Here is a 24,811-nt window from a genome sequence, read left to right on the forward strand (position 1 = left end):
AAGTAGCCCACCGCTTCAAGTTCAATCACGGCGGCGCCTCTCTCGCCCAAGCGGGTTCGTGGATCCCGTCTCTCCCGTCTCTCCCGTCCCTCCCATCGTGGCTGTCTACAAGCAGCAGCCCGGCAACACCAAATGCCACACCAACAACCGCGATCCCTGTCGGCTCCACTACCGACGTTCAGGTGAAGCCGGCTCGCGAAGGCATCATTGGGGCCATCGCCATGGAATACGTCGTGATCCAGATATCGTGGCTCAGGGTCTCTCTCGAAGGCATCGCTGGGGATGGCTTGGCCAAACGCATTGCCGACGTGTTGTTGAACGCATCCTCTGCGCCGTTGTCGCTGTCAATCCCCAAGACGGCTGTGGAGAAGGCGAGAGACGTTCGCGGGCACAGCAACTCCTTGAGGGCCAAGGAGGCGCAGTGGTTGACTGACATCCACAGGGTCGCCAAGCGGCTGATCCGCGAGATCGACACGTTCCCGGCCGCCGAGATCTCAGAGACTGACAGCGGCAGCAGGGTGGAGTATGCGATCGAAGTAAGTCCTTGGTCACCCTTTTGACTCCCCCCTGCACCTTGTTCCTTGCCCGGTGACGCGAAGCGCTAACGCATACTGCCCGTTTTCTCCCAACAGGCAATTCAGCGCGGCTTCAGGCACCTCCTGCGTCGGGAGCATCCTTTACCCAAACCGTTAGCGACCGCCCAGCGCCGCGTCACGATGTTCAACAGCATGCTCGTCAAGGCGGCGGATCAGCAGCGAGATCTCATCGAGACGACAAACGGCTGGGACGTGCTCAGAGACCTGGGAGACGTCAAGGCGGCCTCCTGCGGCGTGTGGACCTTGGCGACTGAAGCGCTTCTTGCGCCCTGGTCGCCCGATGCCGCGGGGCCGCTGGGTAACCGCCCCGATGCCGCCGCTGAAGCAGCAGCGGCGGCAGAGGACCATGCGGGTGAAGGCGGCAGCGCGGCTTCACAGCATCGCGAGTCGCTGGAGGACCTTTCGCGTGTCAGCAACCTCGGTTGCCGCAACGCGAGACTGGTCACCCAGAAGTGGAAGGCAGGCGAGCTGCGCGCGCGCGAGCGCCTGCAGCGGCTAGAGCAGGAGCGCCACGAGGTGGATGATCTCATGACGCTCATTGCGGAGCGGGCATCTCCAGCCGAGATCGAGGCCCGGCTGCGGGTTCTGCTTGTCAAGTCGACGGAGTTTTGGTTGTAATATTGAGAGTTTTGCAGTTTGTGTTTACTAAAGGAATGAGACTTTGTGAGATTTTTGTACTTTTTGTTTACTAGAGGAAAGAATAGACAGGCGGTTCGAGCAAGAGCCGCATACACGCCCTTCACTTCTCTAAACAGACATTCTACAACACGAACACACCCCTGCGCTCTTCTAGGTCCTACTAAACCCCGAGGCGAGTCTCTTGTCCTTCTTGGACGTCCTGTTCTTCTTCTTGCCCGCACCCCGGCCTGCGTTGGGCGACGCAAGCATCGCCGCATCCTCCTCCTCCTCCTCCTCCGCCAATATGCCCTGTGCATGAGATCGCGCCGCTCGATCACGAGCCGTCGAAACGTCGCCTCCATGTGAACCATCTGGTGCGCCAACTGCTTCCACGCCATGCTGACTGACTCGATCATCGCGTTGTTCTCTGCCAGGAGCTGGCTTCGGTCGGCGTTCGGCGTCGGGGCGGGCTTGTAGTTGGCCATCAAGGAGGCGATATCTGTGGGACACGTGATTAGCTTCTCGTTGCCCAAGTACACGCCGAAGGGATCAGACGCGGCTTACTGGGGGTGTTTAATTGAAGCCAGTTTTGTGCCGCTGGCGCTGGCGCTGAGAATGCCATCGCCGGAGGATGTTGCGAGGTCTGGACCGTTGCTGACTGCGACTCGCGGCCTTGGACCGGCGAGGGGAAGTGCCCGGGAACTATAGGGGTCGTCGGGACCTGGGTCTGGGCCTGGGGCTGCTGGTTGGGCTGGATCAAAACCGCCGGCTGGAAGGGGTCTTGTTGAGATGGGGTCGCGAAAAGCTGCTGCTGCAGCCGAGGCGACAGGATGCTTTGCAACTGGGAAGAGATCTGCATTGGCTGCTGCGGCTGCGACGGTTGCGACGGGATCGACTGATTCAAGAACGGACTCTGCGGTTGCGGTTGCTGCTGCGGCTGCGGCTGGATCTGAGGTTGAGGCTGGGGCTGGGGCTGGCTAAAGGCCGACATTTGCTGCTGCGGTTGCGACAAACTCGGCGGGAAATGGAAAGGAAGCTGTTGCTGCTGCTGTGGCTGTTGTTGCTGCGATTGTTGCTGTTGGTATTGTGGTTGATCTTGGAGCCAATTGGCGTACTCGGGTTTCGTCTCCTGGAACTTGCGGTCGATCGCGGCCTGGCTGAAGCCGTTGGGGGTTGAATTCAAGGTCCCCGCGTCGCTAAGGTTGGTAGTCGTGGTGCTCATCGATCTGCGAGACTGAAAGTCGTTGCAAAGCTCGGTCATCCTGATCTGCTCTTCGCGCGACATGTCTTTCCAGTTCGGAATCGGCGGTGCATTGGGAGCAGGGGTTGGCGCTGACATGATGAAGAACGGAAACAGAGAGAGTGGTGATGCCTGTGGAGGTGCTGGCGAGGGCGAGGGCGAGGGCGGCGAGGGATCCAAAACCACAAGACAGAGGGGGGAAGGCCGACCGGGAGAAAGCTCTCATCTTAAGCATTGAAAGCTGTTGCTAGATGTGGAGATAGGGTCGTCGGGTCGGCTAGCTGTGCTCTGAGACTCATGGTGCAAACGACCGGGATGGCGGGGGTTGAGGCCACGGCACTGCAAACGACATGTTCGGCGGTGAACACCGCACAAGCACAAGTTGTTGATTCCTCAGCGTTCAAGCTTCTTCTGTCAACGTTCGTCGAGAAAGGTGCGGTTGTCGCATCAATCAGGCCATTCCACCTTATCGACTGACCCGACGAGACTCAGTCATGCCTGGTAACAAAAGTCTTGTATGGTGGCCATCCATAGTTTTTACCCTCCAGAGATTGTAAGATGAGCTCCCGTGGCTGATTGACATTCAGGCCGAGTTCAAGGGTCGCTCCCTGGAGCAGCTCCCGAACAATTCTTCAACGAGAGTAACATGGAGCGTGGACGACTATACTCTCATGACCGCATTCCTTGCCTTGCACAAGATCACAAGAGAGGCACAGCTAGAACTCTACCACGACGACATGATCCACCTTGCCTTAGACCTCGGGTACGACAAGGAGGAGCACCCCGACGAAAAGCACTGGGTTCAAGGGGTCCTGAAGCGGATGCAGAGCTCGATGAAGTATCGGCTAGAGAAGATGAGAGAGGCCAAACACCTACGCAAACGATTCAACGCAGACCACAAGCTCGAGGTGTGGGAATGGTCACCCGAGCGTGTGAAGGCGTGCCTCGCTAACGCTCGTTTGGTGCTCAAGGGTCGGCAAGAAGACGCGGGCCAGGGAGAAGACGCGGGCCAGGAAGAGGACGCGGGTCAGGAAGAGGATGGTGCTCAGGACGCCATGGACCTCGACAGTAACCAAGGCGACGGCGCGGTGCAAGGGGGTGACGGTGACAGAGGCGACGCAGATGCAGCTGAGAGCGAGCACGGTGTGAAAGTAGTCGCGAAGGTAGCCGTGATCCAGACATGGCCTGCATTCCGAAAGCGTTCGCGTCGGTCCCCGAGTCGGGATGCGCAGGTCGCCGCAGAAGCAAGGAGCGTGCCGAGCGCGCCCAGTGCGCCAAGCATCATCACCATATCGAGTGGCTCTGACACCTCCAATGAGTCCAGCAATCACGGCTTCCGTGGCCGTAGCGCCAACAAGAACGGTCAAGATGCGGCGGCTCGAGAAGATGCGGCTGCTCGACAGCATGCCGCAGTAGGTGGCGGTGATGGCCGGGGCGTCGGCGATGGTGACAGCGACAGTGGCGACAGCAGCGACGGCGACAGCGATGGCGACAGCGATAGCAATAACAGCAACGGCGACAGCGATGGCGACAGCGATAGCGATGGCAGCAACAGTAGTGATGTTGGTGGCGATGCCAGGGCGCGCGTGGACGCAGCAACGCGCATCCTTCAACTACGCCACCAGCTCATCGACGCAGCGATGGAAGGCCGCCTGCGCCGGCTAGGCCTCGGAGGCGACGATGCCGGACGTGACGGAATCAATCCTATGGCGGCGTACGAGCGGCAGGAACAGCGTTGGGAGGCATTGGAGGAGGCCATGAGAGAGCTTCCGCGGGACGACATCTGGAGGGTGGGGGGATCGTGGGAGTTGTTCGTCCGCGGCGCGGAGACCGAGATTTTCTGACTGTTCTGCTGTACTATGCCGGCAGCTTTCTGTAGCACTATCTCCGCATCGCCTCAGCTTCAATCACTTCTATCGTGTTCAGATCCTCGTCCACGTCGTCCTCGTCAAGAGCCTGCAGCGCGAATCGGTCCCCCTTTGCCAGCAGACTTTCCTTGACCGCGTCCCTGTAGCCAAACGTAGGCGGCCCAGGCTTTGGAGGTCGCCCATCATCGTAGACTGTCACCGTGGCTTCAGGCCGCCGCGCCTTAGCTTGCTTCACATACCTCATCTCAGCAAGCTTGATACGCCGCAATACTCTGGAAAGCCCGAGGTTGTGCACGTCGAGCTGCGTCCGGAAGGCCACGACGTCTCCCATAAACTGCTCCAGTGGCTGTATCTGCCCGTGTGTGACCACCCTCCCCAAGTTCGACACGCGAAGCCATCCCCTGCCGTCCAGCAGCTGCTTTGCACCGTCGAGGTGCTCCTGTAGCTGGTCGCATGTCCTCTGGGCTTCGGAGATGGCTCCAACTGCCGCAACCTCCTGCGCATGGATGGACCCGAGACGGAGTCTGGCTATTTCCCGCGATAATCGGTCGCTACCCTCCTTGGGGTGATTGCCTGCCCACGTCTGCGTCTTGGAACGGGCCCTCGACCACCACGGGTTCAGTCGTTCCGCGTGCTCTTTGGCCTTGGTGGCGTTTTCGTCGTCTTCGGGGAGGAGCTCGAGTAGACTGTCGATATAGCTGCCTAATGCTCCCAGATGACGCATCAGAGACATCAAGGCTGGCTCGTTCGGGTAGCTCTCGTGGGGAGGAGCCCGCGACTCCTCCCGGCCCAGGTGATCGGCCTTGCACCATGCTCGAAGAAAGGCGAGTGCCCTCTGGCGCCCGTCGGGGCGAGGCAGCAGCGACAGCATTTCACACATGGGGTGGAACTGGACGTCTGCCATCTGGGGAGAATGACACTCTGGGAAGAAACTGCACACATCGCTGTCGGCGATTGACCTGGTAAAGCTGATGCGCAAGAGGCTGATGGTGCGCGCGATGGTGGGCGGGATGACGTCGAGAAGCAAGGTGCCATCGTCGTCTTGGAACAGGCGGCTTCGGTGGAGGGCAAAGTCTTGCGCCGAGCCGTCGGGTGCAGGGAAGAATAGCTTGTCCGCTTCGTTTGCGTCTGTGTCGGAAGTGCTGTCCGTCTGCAGTAAGTGATGCAGCCGGCATTTTCCGAGACAGAAAACTGATTGTAAAGTCAAAAACACAGCTCTAGGGATGGGGAAATGACTATCATTTTCAAGACCGAACAACTCACTAACTTAACTAATTGATTGGGCGATTACTGCTAGCTGAATTTGAAAATACTAGATTATGGTGGCGTGAAAGGTAAGGATACCATAAACAGTCACTGGCGATAGCCGAAATCGTCTGCCCAGAACGTTCTCTGCGATGAAGCCATTGTGGTCGATGGTGATCTGCTTCATGTTGCGATGACCATGCAAATCCCGAAGTGTCATGCCCCGGGAGGGGACCTCAGACGTCTCCATCACCACAGGCTTCCAACAATCCCAGCTAACTCCATCATCGCCAACAACTGCCAACCCAATCGGCCCGGCAAAGAAAGATGCGGAAGCGACCCCCGTCAAACCGCCGGCGGAAGCAGCTGCTGTTTGAACAGCAGCCACGGCCCCAGTGGTCGCTCCCGAAACCAACGATGAGAAAAACCCCGCGGCGATGGTCGTCATAGACGTAGCGCCACCGGCCATTACACCAGCTCCAAAGCTAGTAGCCCCGGCGGCACTCGCCAAGCTCGTCGCAACCCCAGCAGCACCCGCAACAGCTCCGTTGATAAGTGCTGCCGCGCCGCCGGCCGCAGCCACGGCCGTAGACGGCCCGGCTGCCATCACGGCAACCGCGCTGCCGGAAGCAGCATATTGCACGGTGAGCGCGGTAGCCACGGTTGCTGGCCCTCCTGCTATCAGGGCAGCGGTTGTTGAAGCGGCGATTACGGTCATTTTAATCTGATTTATGAGTTGTATGAAATCGCTCAGACGTAGTGTACTCTGTAATTTATTCCTCGTTAGACCATGGCCTCGAAGTTACGCACGATGCTTGCCTTGTGACTCTGTGGCGACCTAAGTAGGTTCGCCACTCCAAAATCAACTGCCCGAAGTCTAAATGTCGAGTATTTTCTCTTGAAAAGGTTGGAAATAATAGGTAGGACCCCGGAATTGATGAGACGGAAGAATCAGCCTGATTACATAGACTCAGAGGCTTCATGTTGATTACTGCCCAACGCACCAAATGCGGCCTGAGCCGTACTTTTGCTAGCATGCTCCAATCAGAAGCTCCTTTTTGGTCATTGGTTGGTGACATGCAGTCAAGGGCCCAGCCTGTCCTACAGCTGCCTGACGCCCATCTTTGCTCCCCCGCTCTTCGTCCTTGCCCGTACGGCGATGATGCTTGTGGACCCAAGCCCAAAGACCAACGTCGGCAGCTTTCTTAAGCTTTTGAGCTCCAGTGGCACTCTGCCCCTTTTTCTTGACCTTGACCGTTGAGGAGTCATCCGTGGTTTACACGAACTCCACGCCAAAGACTATCTTCCTCCTCTTAGCAAATAAACCACTGAGTCTTTCCAGATGATTATCCAGCATATTCCGTTTGATCTGTAGGCCCTCGAATCGTTTCTTCAGACCGCGCTGGCGGCTTCGCTCGATGGATATGTCGACAACCGTTTCTTCACACGCATCTCCTGGGAATTTATTCTCATCTTTCAACAGGGTCGCATGTCGTGGCTCGAAGTTGACCTTCCAGACTTCGCTTGGAGCCAGGACTATATCGAGATCTGTGTCTGATCAAAGTTGCTTCGCTCGGAACTTCTCATGTTGGGAGACCTTCCATCAAAAATCATAGTGAATACACTCGGGGTTGGTTTTATAGCACTGTTTATTGTTGTTCCAATGCCTGAGTCGGAGAAGTGGTAATCCATGACCGGCCCGTTCGGCGGCATCGGCTGTCACTTGGCTATTTTCCTAGAAATCTCGAAGACTTTGATATTGGGCGACACTAGCATTAACCAACTTTTCGAGCTTAGGAGTTGATTAAGGCCCCCGATCATCTCTAACGGATGATCAGAGATCTAATGCGGGCGTACATGAGAGCGGCAAAAGAATCAACGCAATGGTTTCTCTAGCAAAGCATAGTCAAACGCAGATCCCATGAACGGACCATATACTGGGTAACAGACAGACAGTAATACCGCTCTGATTTCTTAGTCTATAGCACTGCAATACCATACGTACGTTATATAAAAGACTGCTGTCCTCGCAATGTAACGGACTTCCTAAACTTCAACAAGACACTATATCCCCGGCTGCCGGTTGCTGCCGTGCTCATGACCCCGCGGGTTTCCTCACCCTCCATGCAATGTACACATGTGGTCTTTCCTCTACCGGACACGCTCTTTCCTCCGAGGAAGTACGACAGGTTCCCTCTACGCGATTCCGTCTGCTGAAGCATCCGAGTCCGCTGCGCCGTCCACTGTGTACAGTGGAAGAGGAAGTGCTCTACCGTTTCTGCACCTTGCCCGCAGGCGCATTGCGCCGAGGCTTCGAGCATTACGATTTGAAGGGGCGTAGTAAAACCTCTAACGTGACAGGCTGTCTTCTCGACAGCTTAAAGCTCAAGAGTTTCACCACATCCATCACAAGATCCCATAGAAAGCGCGGGAATTCCCGCAGCGAGGGCTTTCCTATGTCTAGGAGGCCTTAGTACTAAGTATTCCCTGCTAGGCGATACTGATAGCATTCACCGCCCTTGCAGCTGACTGGTGGGGCTTGCTGGAATCTGCGGCTATGCTCTGGTCGGTTGCGGTGTGTGTCACGCTTATGCAGCAAGACCCCGCTAGAATCGACGTGACAGTTGAGATGGATAAGACAGCCATCATCCGCTTCACGCGCAACAGGAGACTGCTGTTAACTTCGACAGGCTTCGTCATTAAAATTTGTTTCCCCCAAAACAGCTCCGTTATTGTAATTGAAGACCTTTAAACTGACGCCGCATTTTCAACTTTAAGTTAGACAGACGCTTGTGCCTGGATGACAGGATCGGTTTTCCAGTCCCTGTGCATAGCGTCAAACTTCTGCCACCACGTTGCGTTTGTCCTCTGAGGGACGAGGTTCCACAATCTCATCAATTCCAGCTCAGCCTCCTCTAGACCTAGCCAGATGAACAAATCTCGCCGGCGGTCGGTTCTTCGCCATACATTGTCTCCTTGGGGACCTCGATCCTGAGGACTTCCTCCACGGCCGAATGGGCGATTTGGCGGCATTAGGCCATCCTCTTCGCCCTTGCCTTCTGATCATCATTTCGGCCAAGAGTCAACGGACGGAAGAGTCTACGCGGAATTGTGAGACAAGGGTTTCGGTGGGTCGGCGAGATTACGCTCACTATAGATAGAGGCATGATGGCCGAGCCCGAAGTTGTAACCCTGGCCACGTACCAACGTCCATCACGAGTGTCTGCTGCGTTCAATTTCCATGGTGTACCGGCTTCATCAAGATGTTTCGCCCAGACAAAAGAAGAATGCGTTGGGCCATGTACCCGAACACACGATTTCCAGCCGCACCCTTGCAGGTGAGAGATGACCACTATCTCTGCGGTTTCAAAGTCCTTGCGACAGGCTCCTTGTCTCCCATGTGTTCTCAATGCTTGGAGACATCCTACAGGCAAGAGGAAAGAGAGAACAACGCTAAGTATGAGACTCTTAAAGCCGGCCGCTGATTTGAAACTGCCGCGTGCAGGTTGATCGTGAACCGGCGGTGGCGGGCTCAAGGAAAAGCAATCAATCGCGAAATAAATAAATGACAAGCGTCAGAAATCGCATGCACCGGCCCCCATTCCAGCCAGGTATGCAGGGGCCAGCACTCGGCGAATGACAATCTTCTCCGTTGAGACATGCCGAGAACACGTTGGGACAGCTGAGCATCAAAGGCTGCAGAAGAGGGGAAGCAGGCAGAAGAGCGGTCGTCATCCAAACAGAAACTAAGTCTCCACCCCCAAGTTTAAGCCACAACGCAGCCTGATACAGCGCCCAAAAGGGGAATCCAATCGTGCGCGCCGGCCAGATGTCGGTCAGCAATGAAATTGAGACAGGGATTTCTCACTGCAAGTACCTGCAAGTACCTGCAAGGGGTGAGACTGTCCCATGAATGTCTTGATTGTGTGTTGGTCCGCTGCCTCCAATCGGCTGACCCTAGTAAGCATCCGCAGCGACCACGTTGCCCTGAGCCGGAAGGCTAGGATGCTTCCCCGAGTTGGTGTTTGTAGAAACGAGCTGTCGGGTTGACCGAGCTCCCTCTTCCGGTGTACTGCACACTCCATTCTGTCTCACGGCTTCTCGCCTGTTCCAACGCCGTCTGCTGTACAGCTCGGTTCGTCGTCGTCGCCTCCATGCCGATGCTGCACACCCCCTCGATACCCCCTTTGACCGATCACCACCATCACTGTTCACGGCATGGCCAACGATGCCTGGGTAGATCGTCCTCAGTTTCCTCATTGCCTCTGATGAACCACAGCTGTACTCCTCCACGATGATCAAAACAGTGTCAGCTCGGCAGTTGCTTCAAGTCTGACTGCGAGACTTGCCAATGTTCATGAGTTAAGGGCTGTGGCAAGCATATGGAAGAGGGGATCAGAGGCGCTGTCGTGCTTCATCAACGAGTGTCCGAATCCTCTTCACCGGAACCGACCAGGCTGAAATTCCGAATAGCCTCACTCCCATGTGAACCAGAAAGCCAATTCTCCACCGGTGCAAACAAAATTTGCGGTCATTATGACGAGCTGTCTGTACTGATGCTTTGCCTTCGCATACCTATGTCTTCATTCTCTCAGTCAATCTGCCATCGAAATCGGCGTCTTTCACTCTGCCTGGGATACTCCCACAACCATCATCTCTCGAGACCGCCTGAAACATTTCTCTTCATGGAAGATATCAACCATTTCCAGATGCTCATCCCCACGAACTTAAGCGATCCTAATGAGGGGTGGTGGGCCTCAAAAGTCATGCGAAGCGGAGCGCTACGGGCTATGGCCGAATTCAAAAGGCTGGACCGTGAACTCGGTTGACTCTTGAGAGCTCGAGTTGCGAGTTCGAGGTATCGATGGGCAGCCAGAAACCTCCCATTCTCTTTTTGACGGAGTTTTGCAACTTTAGTGCGTCTATGATCAATCATGGCTTCCTTCAGTAATGTGAACAGTCCGTCTGTGTGTGTCATTTGGGTTTTTTCACGCATGGGCTTGTCGGCCGTCGGCTTCTCGATGGATTCTTCTGCGCGGTTGCGTTGGAGATGTCAGCTGCTGTCGGGAGGCCCTGACACGGAGTTACGGAAAGTTGTCTGCCCCAAGCTTGGAAAGCTTCATAAAATTGTTCAGAAGGCGGGTTAGGAAGTATTGTGAACATACAGGTACTCTGTAAGCACGCAAAAATAATTATTGTGTTCGCCAGCAGCTTCACTGAAAGCAACAAAAGTCCAAAACACCCCAACGGCTTTATCCATCATTAATAATACCACTATTTCCTGCTCCTCCGTCAATAGACTCACAAATCTTTTAGGTCAGGCCCTCCAGCGCCCCACGAAAATCGCACAAAGCCTTTTCCGCCTTTGAGTACTGTCGGCCCAGGTGCCGAAGCATCAAGATTGACCTCGTGATTGGCCGGTCCTGCGCCCATGACAGTGGCCCGCTCTGGATCGCCATCTTCTCAGCGGCGGGTAGCATACGGCCAAGGTTCTCTCTCGCCATCTTCTCCATCATATCAAGACATGGCCCAAACACAGTGGCAGAGGAAGTTTGTTCCAAGATGTCGGTGGGCAGACTGGAAACATAATATTTGAGGCTTTGCAGCCTTCTCAGCTCGTGGTCGCGTACATCTCTCGCCTGGAGAGACTGCTCGTACGCCTGGTGGACGATAGTACGGTGTGCTTCGTGGACTTTGACCAGATTCGAAGCTCTCCAAGTGAGGTTAGCCTGGAGGAGAAAATCCTTTTGGACAACTCTTCGGAGACGCCCTTGGAGCTTTACCGCTTTCATTTCGTCGAAAATACCCCTCGATGTCTCTTGCGAAGTCAGAACACCGGCCTTCTCAGCAAAACCTAGGGGCGCGGCGTCAAGAGAAGTCAGAAGCAGACGCTGAAAGTATGTTCTCGCACTCTTGGAGTCGAAATCGTCGCCTTTGACGAATTCTTCAACACCTAAACGCTTCTGAAAAGCGTTCAAAATTGCGAGTGGGCCGCAGTCGTTGCGATTCTTCTGCTGGAATGCCTGCAGAGAGTTAGTTGCGTTATTTGAAGAGGGCACACAACTCACCTTGCAGACCTGAATTTCAGGCATCCTGGCAGGCTTGAACGCACTGTTGATGATGGAAAGAAGACGGTCTTTGCAATGCAAATTGCTGTGCTTCATCGAGTCATAGTATTCAATGGTTTCCAACTCCGTATCCCAGAAGTAGAGAGCCCAGTGCATATTGCGAATGTTGACGGGTGCCACAAAGTATCGTTCTGTGGGTGTGCGTCGGAGAAACCTCGTGCCTGCAAGAAACAGACTGTCCAAGACGTAGCAGTCTTTTGCTCTGAGCTTGCCGATCGTGTTGCTCACAGCAGTGTCGTTAGCCCAGCTATCACCTTCGAGAGACCGCGCGCCAAGAACGAGCTGCTCTAACGGGACTGTCGTCGAGTTGATCAAAGTCACCCCATCTTCATCGTTTGATCGAGCTCTCTTCACGGAAGGGGGCCCAGAGGCGTCGACAGAGACGTCGAAAATGGGCGTGGGCCGTTTTCTCGTAGGTCGCGAGCTGGTAGCTCTCGTGTCTTTGATGGACTCGACTCTCGTCGCTAGTTCTTCGGGCTCTGGGGTGCTCTGAATAACCAAGTTGCTGCCACGCGAAGATCTGCGGCCCTTTTCGGAGCTCATATCTATGAGAGTATCACCTTCGAGATCCTCATCCTCCGTGGCATCCTCGAATCCTTTCGGGTTGGCGGGGTCGAATTCTTTGAGCGCACCGGCCTCCTTGGCGCGAAATCCTGCATCTTTGACATTGTTCTTGCGGTTCAGTAGCCTCCAGCCTTCTGTCGCCGTCGCTTTCAATATGCTTTCTGTCGATTCCACGCCAATCTCGAGGGAACGTTCCGGAGTCTGTCTCTTGCATGTCAGCGAGAGGACGGTCAGTATTGTGTTTGCGGGCACGACTTGCCTTTGCACCCAAGATCGGGGAAGACGCCATGTCTGTGTCGGAAGCGTTTGGTGTCTTTCCTTCCTCGCCGTCAGAGCTTTCGGCGGCTATGATGTCTGCAGGCTTGACCTTGCCGGCGGTGTCGAGGGACGTCGATCTAGCAATCTTCTTCAAGCGTTCTTTGCGTTGGGCGTGAATCTGGGCAATGCACGTGTGGAAGTCGAGATTTTTGCGCTTGGACATGCGCACAATGGCCAGGCAGGATTCGCGGGATCGCAAAATGTCAGGGCCGAGGGCTAGGAAGAAATGCCAAATGGTGACATTCCAATTTCTGCTCGCTTGCGTCAGGCCGGACTTTTGCTTCTGCGGAAGGTTCTCGCAGTGGTCGTGGTACAGGCGACCGAGTAATCCGAGTATAGTTTGCCTGGCTGAGGTCTGCTCTGGCGCCGAGAAGTATTCGTACGTGACGGAATGCAGCGACGCGTATCCGTTGGAAGGAGTTGGCTGGATGGTCTCGGCGAGGCTCTCCCAAGCTTCGTGTCTGCCCAAGCGGAATGACTCCAAGCTGGCACGGACCGAAGCCGAAAGACGATCCATCAAATGTGGGATACTCAACGAGACGGGATCTTGCAGACGTTCTCGGATCCGAGTCGCGTGTTCTCGCAGGGATCGGGCATGGATGGTGGTGGTGGAGGTGGTTCGTGACTTGGGAGGAGAGTCAAGCAGCGTGGGCGAGGGAAGGTGGGGTTTGTTGGGCAGCCTCGGTCGGCGGTCGAACTACGGCCTCAGATGGCGATGGTTTGTGTCACGGAAGGCGTGGGCCATCAAAGTGGGATCAACCTTGGAGGGCGTCGCTACCAAAGCTGAAAAGTGACCAAAAAGGGAAAAAGGGAAAGGGCACCTGCGGCCGGTAGAAAGAGCTGAGAACGTGGAAGGGGTTCCCCAAGTCAAACGAATCAAAAGAACGTGAAAGGCCCAACCCGCAGCGCGACAATGACGTCTTTGCCGCGCTTTCAATCAAAAAAAGGAAGGGACAAAAAGCCCATTCCTTCATTTACCAACTGAAAAGACCAGTTATTACTGCAGCTTTATCATGAGACTTCTTTCTTGAGAATCCCACCAGGAAAGAGTGTGACGGGTTGAGAGTGGACTCACTATTCAAAGGCAGGGACAATGCTGTGGTACGTACTGCGAACTGCGCTCCGAGTGCGGGGTAGCTCCACTGAACCCTTTGGCGGTGCAGGTCGAACTTTTGGAAAACCGATTTTGTTTTCGACCTGCAAGCTTTGCGGCCCCAATAAAGAGAACGTACCAAGGTCGATTACTTTTTGGCTGGGTGTTTCTCGACCTCAGAAGATGATGTAAAAGCCTTGCACGTGCCAATGTGACGATTGCACCAAACAGCAGAGTTCCCAGCCCTTCAGCACTGTTACGCCAGTTCGCTAAACTCCCGAATGATGAGTCGCCTTCACGGGAATCAACAGGCAGAGGCTCAATCTGAAGTTGTCATGCCCAAGCAAAACAGTGTTGGGTCGATGCCGCTTTGGCTTGGGATCTTCAGACGCAGCGATCTTGGCGCATCCGAAGGTGCGTCCGAAGAACCACAACGGTAGATATTGGAGGCGTGTTTTCCAGCATCAGCTAGGTACGCGGAGTTGGTCATTTCACTCTATCGACCAGACACGCTCCATTTTCAAAGGTGCATGAGAAGGGTGCGTCCAGCCGGAGTGATGCATCCGAAAGTGCATAACCAGTCATTATCTCCGCTTTCTGGGCTTTAACGAGCTTGCTTGGTCTCGTATAGCCGATGCAGGTCTAAACTCGTCGACGGTGCACATGACCACCCCCCCCCCCCCCCCCCCCCCTGCCCCGCCTTCTTTTGCGTTGAGGCGTGGCTTAGAATATCCAACTAGCTATCGAATCAGGTAGACCACGATTTGTCTTCTTCGAAGAACTGTTCACGTTGTTGCCCCTTCCCCCTTCATCATTAAACAACTAATTTTGCCGCTTTTGTCTACCAGAGCCATAGCTTGGAGCATAATATCAACCTGAAATACGGCAAAGACTTTATATCCACGTGGAATCATCTTCAAATAGCGACATCGGTGACGGCAAACGAGAGAATATAGCCCGAGACGACAACCATGTGAAGTCCTTGAGCAAGCTCCCAACCATCCACCGTCTGTCTACTGACTGAGGGTATGTCGCAACCGTCAGCATCAGCCTGTGGCTTCTAATGTCGACTTTGTTACGCGCTGGCGATTCCGTCTGACTCCCCCCTTCCCCCCATGGTGACACAAGCCCACGCCGAAGCATTTTCGACTCAGCACGTTGATGATGGCGGCCGTTTTTCTGGGGCAACTAAGGGCGACGCCTTCACAGACAATGTACCTGGATGAGGCCCAACACAACTGACGTGCTAATCTCATCGTCGCTTACGGATAACCACGATACAGAATTGTAGAGATGAGAAAGGTTCCACTCAAGGACCATCCACTAGAACCCCCAATCGTAGCTCACGAGCGCCTGTCTTCCAGCCTTTGTCGCTTGGACATATTCAAGGCCGTCTCCGGCGCCCCATCGCCAGCTCAAAAGCAGGGTCCCGCTGAGGGATAAGCCTGGGTCGTTCCTTGGCCAGAGAGTTGAAGAGCACGACTAGAAAACGGCGACTTAACCAGAAATAGTCCAGCGACCGGGATACCGTTCTCAAGGAGTTGGGTGTTGATCTACTCCTGCGGATGTAGGAATTTCAGTCACGCGTTGTGATGCCACGGTGGAAATTCCACCAGAGCCATTTAACCGCAAAGGAAACCTCCTGGTCAGGGCCAAAATTCCTGTTAGCCGCCCCTGCCACAACATTCTTACAATCGCGTCGTCAAGACCACCTTGGTGCTTCGGCCTGCCTCGTATTTATCCGCCGTAGAAGTACTCCATTCCTCATGCGAGATTCCTGATAGGCGACACACAAATTTTCGCCCGGGACCCGAGTATAGCCGGGAAGGAACTCATCTTGACTTCCCGCGATGAGGGAGGCACCATCGGCTTCTTCATGCATTCGTGCATGCTAGCGGCACTCTGGAAGGTATGATCAATGGCCGCTTGCTGTTCCCGCAAACGTCTGCAAATGCGCTTGAGAAGATAATCAAAGTATTCAGGCACGTGGTAGGCCCGTTGCATTTCACTTTCACCAACTGACTGAGCTTTTTACGGACCGCACGAGGAGCTTTCAAGCCCGTCTAGGAGTAACATGACTCTGATAGTCGCCGAATGTGTCCATGAAAGCGGGTGCTACTGCTCGTACATGTTTCGATACCCATGAAACTGGCCGTGTCACTGCACTGTGTCAGATCACTTATAATTCGACATGAACTCTGTACAGCCGTCGGGGTAGCGAGAGCTACATCAACAAGGTGGGTGGTGCAGCGAATCTTTGGCACCTCCAATCTCGACGATTTGGATTGAGAATTGGTCGGCATTCTCAATGATCACGAACAGGAGACACTAAGGAACAAGGATACAAACGCGGCGCACATCGGACGGCTGTATTCGCTTGTCTCGTTCTCAGCTTCCATGATGCGCAAGAGACTTGGGTGAGAATTGCCATCAAAGCTGATGAAGCGTGTCAGACCGACGGAGAGAAGGCCTGCTAGTTTGCCAGAAGGCTTCTGGCGAACTCCTCAATTTTCTCTGCTTTGACTACTCGGCCACTATTCCTTTGGCTCGGGGGGCAAGACGCCTGTTCGTCTGTGTCGGGTGCCGCTGGCGCAACGAGCCAGTTGATTGAGGAGAAGCACCTCACGCAGCAACAGAGGAGGGCTCTACAACGGTCGCAATTTGTCAAATGATATTAAAATCAATGAAATGGTTTTGAAGTTAGGCTACAGGCGTGATGACCCATCTGATTGATAAGACGGGTGATTCAACCATGAAGAGCTGTAATCATTGGATTTTCGCATTTTCGAGGCCCGATCACAGTTATTGCCACAAACGTGGTGCCCACTCAAGAATCGCAGATTTAATTGGTGAAAACAATACGGCGATAGTATGACTTCACTAGACTGCACCATCGTTCGTCCTCTCCCCAACTCTAACCCCCGCAGCTTGCCTAGATTTGCGCCCTACTACCACCGAGTCCTGTCTAGATCTTGGAGAAACGTTGGGTGGCTCCAGCATCCCTCCACTTTCTTGCGGAGATGATCATTCACTGGTGTGTGACCCAGGACGAAGATTGATCACCTCCTGTCCCTCGGGATTGACGCACAACGAGAAATGCCCCATCTCCACCTCTGTCACCATCAATGCCACATTTGGAGCTTCAATGATCCAAACCTGATTGCCTGCATGCTTTTGCTCCCTTGCCGCAGATCATCAAAACTCCACAAGCCGCCGACGGGCCGGCCCATGCCAACCCCTGTGTGACTGATGTCCCGGCTATTGCTGTTTTCTCGCGTTTTGTGGCGTCGGAATCTCGATGCCTTGCGTTGGCAAACACGATGCCTGAACGACGGATTGGCAGGTGTTTGAGGAAGCCAGTGTTATATCAGACGAAAGCGAAAGAAGAAGTGTTCAATCGTGGACGTGGAGAATGACAACAGCAGAGGCGCACGTAGATGACATCTCGCGGATACGACGCTTGGGGGATTGAGATGTCCACTTGCGTGACCACTCCATCGGTCGGTTAGCTTTGTACAGCAATTCCGCTCTTGGGTCGAAACGCATGCACTGCCCACCTAGATCTTCATCTCTGCTTGCTTCAGTTGAACAACGTCACGGGCACACATTTGGACATCTTCGACAGGTCACAAGCCTCTATCCACAGCAACGTTCCCTCCCTCGCCCTGTCATTTTCTCCCCCGTCCCTCTCTGTCGTTGCCCAGTTCCAAGCCCCTTGCGCTCTTGAGATACTTCCTTGCTTCGCCTTCGGTCTCCACCATTATCTGTCAGAAGACTAGAAGGACACCGTCACGAGGGCCTCGGTGGCATGTTCGGCCCCGCTGTGATAGACCTAGCCATGTTCGTTGCCCGCTATTTTTACCGTTATACCCATCTATTCGACCAAGGCGCGGATCAAGCAGATACAAAAGGTCAAAGTATTCATTTACACACCCATGAAAAATGAATCCAGGCTAGGCCTCTTGCTGAAGCTGGTTGAAAAAGGGGCTTGCGCAATCATTCAAATTGCTCTTCTTATATGCCATCTTCCCTCCCCGGACCTTCTTTCCTCTCTGCTTCTTTCATGGGGCTGGACGGGTTCATGAGGCATGATATTCCATGCGAGCTTCGTCCCAATACCTCTCCAAGAGCATCAAAGCCGACAGAGCTAGCAGGCCTTTCAATTCGTGCTCATCTTATCATCAATACGGTTTCCCCTTCGTATTCCTCCGTCATTATTTGCTGAGCAGGACTAGCGAGGTAAATTATGAGGACCAATCGCAGCTCAGGAGGCTGAAAACAGGCTGGCTCGAAAGAGACGCCCTTGTTAGGTATGTAGAGCACCTCCTGAAGCCAGGCTGATGAGCTAGTGCTATACTGAATACGCCACGCGGCGATGAGGTGTTCACGAGATATCAATTTGGTGGTTGGTGATGACGTTCAGGTGTTGGTCAGGTGAAGGGGCACAGCAGAGACTCAAGGCACTTCAGCAAACTCAGGATATATGCAGGCAGTATCAGGGTGAGGGAGGATGAAGAAGACGACGGCGTCAAAGCGATAGCGAAGGTACTTTCGAGGAAGCCAGCCAGAACATGAAACTCCTAGTCCGAACGTCAATATATAAATCTAGCTCTCACTACCTTCAGAGGGAAGCTCCATTGTCCTTCTGCGGTTTCTCGTCTTCATGCCGTTCATTACGCTAACTGTAGAATTGCGCATTTCGGCAGTAGCATTTTCAGTGCTTTTGAATCTCAACGACGCTACAGGACCATTTAACAGAAGGGTGAGCCAAATTAGCCAGCAGATATTTGCTACAAATCGCCGAGAATTTTCGCAGCGCCTGGCGGATTTCTTTTTGATAAAAAGAGCCCCAGAATTTAGGCCAGCTAAATGCCATCTGTTCATATATTCATTTACTAGCAAGAATGAAGACTTTATGCCCAGAGACTCTCATATTAGTAGCATAGCAACTCTTCCAAGAATAGACAGGATCACGCTTCTCATTAGTAAGTGTATGGTGCGCAGTACATATACAACATTAAGGCTACCAGCAACCTCAGCTTATACTATAGATCGGAAACTCCGGTCGGTCATCTTTGACAGCTCGCTCCCATGAAAACCGTTTAATCCTTCACGCTCCGCCAGCAAACCATCTGTGAGACGATTAAGCGACAAAGACGCCCTGTTCCTTTTTCTCGTCTCCTTGGGAAGAATGCTAACCACCAGTCTCAAACAACTCTCGGAAACATCAACATCAACAGCAGCATCTGTTTACCGAGTCTCAGGGCCGCGTACATTACATAGCGATAGTTTTCCCAGGAGATAGGAACAGTAACAGCAACAAAGGGGCTTGGACAGCAATGCTTCCCAGACGGGATTGGCAGCTGAGCGTGGAAGATGCTTACGGGTGCTATTCTGAAGGTCGGGGCTAGGAAGCTCTACTGCAAGCTGATGGTCGAGGGAATATTGAACGTCTTGACCCATTCTTTTCCGGTAACGCTGGGGCGTTTGGATGCAAGCGGATACAATAATCGCTTTGAATCGGACGTAGAAGCTTTTTCAGTTTCAAAAGGTAGACTGTAAACAAGCATCAAAATACATTTACTACAGATAACAGGCTTTACTAGTGACGTAGATGCGTGAAATCGATTGAGGTCCTTGCAGGAGAGCATCTTTCATTAGATCGGAAACGGCTAGCTCATGAAGGCTCACATAAGAGACCAGCCAGTTCGCTAAATGGCGACATAGGATACCTTTACCTGACAATTCTCCCACGCCAACTCGGAAGACAGGTAGATGTGGGGATGCAGGTCGAGTTGCAGAGCGTGGCGGAGAGGGATGTCAATGTCGATAGAATCATGACGCTGTCGGTGGTAGTGTCATGGTCAAGGTTGTGCGCAGAAGACAGGTTCAGAGAGAGGGGGAGGGATGGGCACGAATGATGGATAGAACATCTGGCTGGCCTTTGAAGGTGGTCGTGGCCGTAGCGGGGGCCGTCCAAAATCGTATCATTCGGAGTCGTATTGACTGGCTTAAGTGCTAGTCACAAAGCATAATCCGAGTGATGAGTAGAGAGGCTTCAAAGACGGAAGTGGTTCAACTCAGTTTCAAGCTGTCCTTGTCTGGGAGCTGAGGCGCTAGCGACAGCCCACGAAAACCGTTACAACCCGCTCAAAACGCTTGAAATCGCAGTCAAGAAAAGCACTGCGTTTGTTTATCCTAGTCCTCCACGACGGCCGCCCTGTCGCTTACCACGCTGTTCTTCTCCATCTTCTCTATTAGTCATATTGAGACGCAGGTTGTTGAACACTTTTGAAGTTTTTATTTGCGAGACGGTCGTACTGTCAGCTCAGTTCTCGGTCATAGTCTCAGTGTGGACTGTGATCGGATTGTCGAAGATGAAGTTGGAATGGATTCAGCCGACCTGCCCTGTTCGTCCCGTTCGAATTCTTCCAACATTTTTGGCCGCCATCTTTGATGGCTGGAGTCATATTTCGATTTGAACATAGAATTTGTTGTCCCGATTACGACAAGCCGGGCTGTATTTGTTTATTCATGCCAAGTCTTCCTTGGAGGAAAGACGAAACGCCGCCCACGGCCGAGACCCAACCTGTCTCAGCAAGAACACAGGTCTTGGGGGGATGTGACGGCATCGGGCCGTTGGCTTGGAGATGCTACGAACGGGCCTACCAGAGGCAGTGTGCTGAATGGCACAACAATATATGTTTCAAAGACAATGGGATCGATGATGTCGATGCGGGTGGGTATCCTGGAGTGGTATCTGGATCTCCGAGTTCCTCCACTATTCAGGCAACATTTGTCTGCCACAGGCAAACGGCAGTCAAAGGAATATGCCCGCAGACAGTCATATGCCGTCCGAAAGTATATATCAAAGCCTAGAAAAGAAAAGGGGGGTGGGGGTAGTTCTTTGCACATCGAAAGTACGCACTCTGGAAGTAGAGCTCAGAGTTCCCAAGACCGCTACTGCGCCTCAGCTCTCAAGTCTCTCAACAATGAGGGATCCGGCAATCAAACATCGACATCTCTGCCGTCTACAGTGTTCTTGGCTAGTGTGCTCCGTTCTTCGCGGGATCCTTGTATTTGTCGATATCGGGAAGATTCGCCTTCTTTGAAGGCGAGGCTTGGATCTGCCCTCGGTAGATCTTCGTTTTTCGACTCTTACTGTCGCAACGGAACGGAATAAAGACGAGGTATTACGGCCCAATGAGGGTGGATTGCCGAAGTCAAAGTCATTGAAGACATTTGCAACATCTTTTGCCAATACCACCGTCGTCTGGCGTACGAGTTGTTCCGACGCATCTTTCGAAGAGTAAAACGTTGCTCAGCTACAAACATGTAAGATAGACTTTTTCCGGATCGTCGAGGGCCTTGAAAATGAGCATGACATGCAGTGCCGTTGGGTAAATCCAGAATCAGTGGCCATCAAAACACTCTGCTGCCTGCTGAGCGGAGAATCTGCCAGCTGACTGTTTCCGGCGGGGTCGCAAAAGCGGCGCAACAGCGAGGTCGACATCGCGGCCAGAAGACGGCTGGTGAGAATGGCCTCAACCACGAGGGGGCAGCCTTCATAGTTGACTGAGAGAAAAGAAAGGCAAAAATATGAACGACTGAAAGGCGAAGCAGTTGGTACGGGCAATACTCTGCGTGCTTTAAAACGCTCATAAGGACGGCGGAGATGGGTAGACAAGGTTCTGATGTTGTGCGAAGAGATTGATGTCATGGGAAAAACGCCGGTGACCTGAGTGCGGGACACGAGAGCGCAGTGGGCGGGAGACACCAAGTTTGCGAAACACTCTCGTGTTCCCATCACCATTAGCCATGGAAAAGACTCTTTCCTTGGTCTGTTGAGTCCGCACTTGCCAATCACAATGTCTTATTGTTGATGATGTTTCTCGTGGTATCTCGGGCACCATCCATGAGAACCCAACTCATCCGATGCAGCACGAGAGACAACGAACACTTGAAGCAACATGCTTCCAATGAGATCGTAAGAAAGTTGATTTGATGGCTGAGTTCTACTGCAAGACCGCCAGCTCGTCAATCGCAGTCAAGATAATTCTGGCCGTGAACGACGAGAAACGTTCAAGCAGTAGTCCGTCTAAGTATATGAGATCATTATAACTCTCATGATACCACCTCCCTTCACATCATGTCTTCTCATGTTACCGCAACGTGCCGCCAACGAAGTGGCTCCCTAGGTTGCATGTTCGGGGTTGTTCGAGATGACTAATTATGGATTATCAGGCGTTTCGTCTTCGACGTTGAAACTGAAGTCGACTTCTTACCGCTGTTTGATTGTCGGTAGTTCGGATTCGGGACCCGCGGGGCCATCCCTCGTTCAATGGGGCACCGGTCTCTCGTATCCGAAATGCTGGATTGGGGCAGCATCGGAACAGGGGGGGAGTAGTTCGGGTTGGGAACACGCGGTGGGTTTTGGCCTGAAGGATCGAAATAGACGACACGGGGGTTTGGGATGTCTTCATTGCTGACGGGAAGCCAGGCGGTCCGGACGGCTCGAATGGTGGGTGAAGTGGATTGGGCCTGGGTACCCATCTCATGGTCTGCTGAGCCATAGCGCCGCAACCCGGCTGCGAAGCTGACCAGCTGTTCGGGGTATCGTCAATGCAACTCGAGAGCATGATCATGGCAACACATCAAAGAATACTCTTGGGGAAAATGAAAGAGAGGAGAAAGGGGAGAAGGGCTAGATTGAGTTTCAATTTTCGTTCCGCTCGATTAACCGCTCAACCGCAAGAAGCAAACACTCTGGCCCAAAATGGAAGCAAACATGCTCGGCCAACATGAAGTACCAACCAACACGCTCAATCAACAGCTCCAACCATCTCCGAGTATGCCAGAGATGCCAGGATTGTGAGCAGTGCAAGTGGAGAAATGACATGGAGGTCTATCCAATAAAAACGACTGTCTGAGCTCTGTGGAAACCAACGGTTTCTTTCGTCTCCACCAAATTAAGTCAAAGATACCAAAATCCCTGTGGTTTCCGTGGTACTTACCCACTTTTGGGCCGTCTCTCGAGGGAATCTATTACCACCACACGGGCTGGCATCGGCTTACTTTGAGATGCCGGAGCTCAATTATCGACTCGATATATAGAGCGAATGGCATCCATCCAATTGACAGAATAGTGAAGAGTACGTGACTGTCCTGCCTGCTTTTCCTTGCCAACGTTAATGTCACCTCGGGCTCAATCTTTGTTACAAATTGCAGAGGCTCAGGCTTGCCGCCAGTCTTACGATTTATCATGTTCTGGTCCCCGTTGCGACCCTCCCCTCATCCTACATGTGCTTTTGTTAACAAATTGAGTGGGCATGTCTCCTCTTTCTTCGTTTCACGATTCCATGAACTCTATAGACAGGAAACAGTGGATTGGGCTAGAAGCTACATTATCAGCCCAAACCAATCAAAATGATTGGGAAAGTCAAGCAATACTCATTCATACCAGTGGCTCTTCAAGCGGTAATACAAGCGATTCCGTCCCGCACCGAAATTCTCAACGTCCACTGATTCATCATTGGAACCTCGATCAATCGAACCACAACAGTTCCTCCTCGTCATCATCTCCCACAGGAGGCGCCAGCTTCTTCTTCTTCTTCTTGTCCTGGCCACTTCCAATATCACCAAAGCAAGCATCCTTAGTTTCCTTGTAGTATGCCTTGAGCATAGTAGACTTGGAGGCGATGGTACCGTAAGGAGTGTGTCGATACGAAGGAAGTCGAGACGTGACGGTGGTCATAGCAGACTTGTTGGCCGGGATGGGCGAGGAAGTATGCAAGGCAGAGGTGCCTTTTTTATCGACGCCACTGGTGGCTGCGCGATTTTTCTTCGGCGCCTTGGTAGCGACCTTGGGCTGCTCATCGTCGGAGTGTTGGGCGCGGGACCGAGTCTTCATGTTCGCACGCATTGGTGCTTGTCGGATTCGAAGGTTTCTGGCGAGGGGGTGGGGATCTGGGGAAGGTGCCGTATTCATGACGTCGTATACATCGTCTTTCTTTGCTTTCGTCTTGGCCTTGGATTTCTGCTTGGAGGCTGATTTTGCGATCTTGTTCTTGGATTGCTCAACGAACGCGGGGTCATCCTCGGAGTCGTAGTCATCCACAAAGTACGCGGGCGGGATGCCATCGTCGCCGTCGCTGTCTGCGCCTGGGCTTCGGAGGGGAGGATGTTCACGGAGGATTCGAACGTTGGACGTCTGCAGAAGGAGCGGTCAGTTAGCATAATGTAGATCTGCGGATTGACTCTGAATCGTACCATTCTGAGTAGATGGGCAGCTGGTGGCAGAAGAAGACAAGAAAATTGGGTAAATAGGTGTCGCGGAGAGGTTTGAAGCTGGAGTTGGCGTTCTGGTTAAATGTGATGTGTGCGGCAAGACTGCAAAGGGCAGGCACGACCGGGTTTCTGGAAGAGGATTCAGGGAGAAAAGTCCGACGCGCCAGGACCACAGAAGCGACGCATAGAGAGGCATCCTGCAGCGCTTGTGATACTGCGATTCAACCCTACTGTGAATGAAGACGTTGGTAAGTATCTTCTTTTCGTCCGATGTCTAAGGCTCTATTTTGCAGTTGCAGTTGCACACTGCCTAGTTTCGATCATTCCCAAAGTATCGTTCTGTCTGAACCGACTGTGCGGGTGTTTTTTGGGGATTGACACACGGCAGAGCACAAAACATCTTTGACCCATCCGGGACTGGCAGGAACAATTCCCGGTCTGAGAAACAACGAGGGATTTAGTTACTTACTTTCTGTTATGATAAAGCAACAAATGCTTCGTTGCCCATCCTTCCTGGAGAACGGAGAAACCTCTTTCTTCCCTTTCTTCCCTTCTAACTTTTTCTCTCATCGGTTCCATGGTGTCGGGCCCAGTCGGAGTTGGAGTTCCATAGAGCCGTAGACCGTCGTCTTGGGGAGTTGCAGGCAGGAATCGATTACCTCAGATGTCCTTTGGAGCATTCGAATCTTGCCCTCCTCGACATTTCCAAGTCAACGGAACTAGGGTACCAGTGGGAACTAGGGATGAATCAAGCACATAGTAGCCCTCGGGCAAGACTTGGAGGACGTTAGGAAGCGGCGTGTACTGCAGAGTATGTAGCTAGAGCCTGCGGCCCTCCACGCCACATACCCTTC

General features: G+C 53.2%; 6 protein-coding genes across 6 annotated transcripts; 2 read left to right on the top strand and 4 right to left on the bottom strand.

Annotated features, from left to right (window-relative positions):
- Positions 1-221: 221 nt before the first annotated feature.
- On the top strand, positions 222-1,214 carry COL26b_014071 (uncharacterized protein; the record flags this gene model as incomplete). Its single annotated transcript, XM_053186651.1, has 2 exons — positions 222-536; positions 633-1,214. 2 exons carry the CDS (start codon positions 222-224, stop codon positions 1,212-1,214), a joined length of 897 nt encoding a protein of 298 aa, XP_053029399.1.
- Positions 1,215-1,385: 171 nt separating this feature from the next.
- Positions 1,386-2,553, bottom strand: COL26b_014072 (uncharacterized protein; the record flags this gene model as incomplete). Its single annotated transcript, XM_053186652.1, has 3 exons — positions 1,386-1,523; positions 1,583-1,713; positions 1,779-2,553. The coding sequence occupies 3 exons, from the start codon at positions 2,551-2,553 to the stop codon at positions 1,386-1,388; spliced, it is 1,044 nt and encodes a 347-aa protein (XP_053029400.1).
- A 572-nt stretch (positions 2,554-3,125) lies between these two features.
- Positions 3,126-4,298, top strand: COL26b_014073 (uncharacterized protein; the record flags this gene model as incomplete). Its single annotated transcript, XM_053186653.1, has 1 exon — positions 3,126-4,298. The coding sequence occupies one exon, from the start codon at positions 3,126-3,128 to the stop codon at positions 4,296-4,298; it is 1,173 nt and encodes a 390-aa protein (XP_053029401.1).
- Positions 4,299-4,335: 37 nt separating this feature from the next.
- Positions 4,336-5,729, bottom strand: COL26b_014074 (uncharacterized protein; the record flags this gene model as incomplete). The annotated part of the gene is made up of 2 exons (XM_053186654.1): positions 4,336-5,464; positions 5,680-5,729. The coding sequence occupies 2 exons, from the start codon at positions 5,727-5,729 to the stop codon at positions 4,336-4,338; spliced, it is 1,179 nt and encodes a 392-aa protein (XP_053029402.1).
- A 5,150-nt stretch (positions 5,730-10,879) lies between these two features.
- COL26b_014075 (uncharacterized protein) lies at positions 10,880-13,094 on the bottom strand (the record flags this gene model as incomplete). Its single annotated transcript, XM_053186655.1, has 3 exons — positions 10,880-11,590; positions 11,636-12,420; positions 12,527-13,094. 3 exons carry the CDS (start codon positions 13,092-13,094, stop codon positions 10,880-10,882), a joined length of 2,064 nt encoding a protein of 687 aa, XP_053029403.1.
- Positions 13,095-23,214: 10,120 nt separating this feature from the next.
- COL26b_014076 (uncharacterized protein) lies at positions 23,215-23,942 on the bottom strand (the record flags this gene model as incomplete). Its single annotated transcript, XM_053186656.1, has 2 exons — positions 23,215-23,880; positions 23,940-23,942. The coding sequence occupies 2 exons, from the start codon at positions 23,940-23,942 to the stop codon at positions 23,215-23,217; spliced, it is 669 nt and encodes a 222-aa protein (XP_053029404.1).
- Between the last annotated feature and the right edge of the window lie 869 nt (positions 23,943-24,811).

Source organism: Colletotrichum chrysophilum (genome assembly GCF_026319265.1).
Source record: "Colletotrichum chrysophilum strain AFK26 chromosome Unknown scaffold_290, whole genome shotgun sequence".
Lineage (NCBI taxonomy): Eukaryota > Fungi > Ascomycota > Sordariomycetes > Glomerellales > Glomerellaceae > Colletotrichum > Colletotrichum chrysophilum.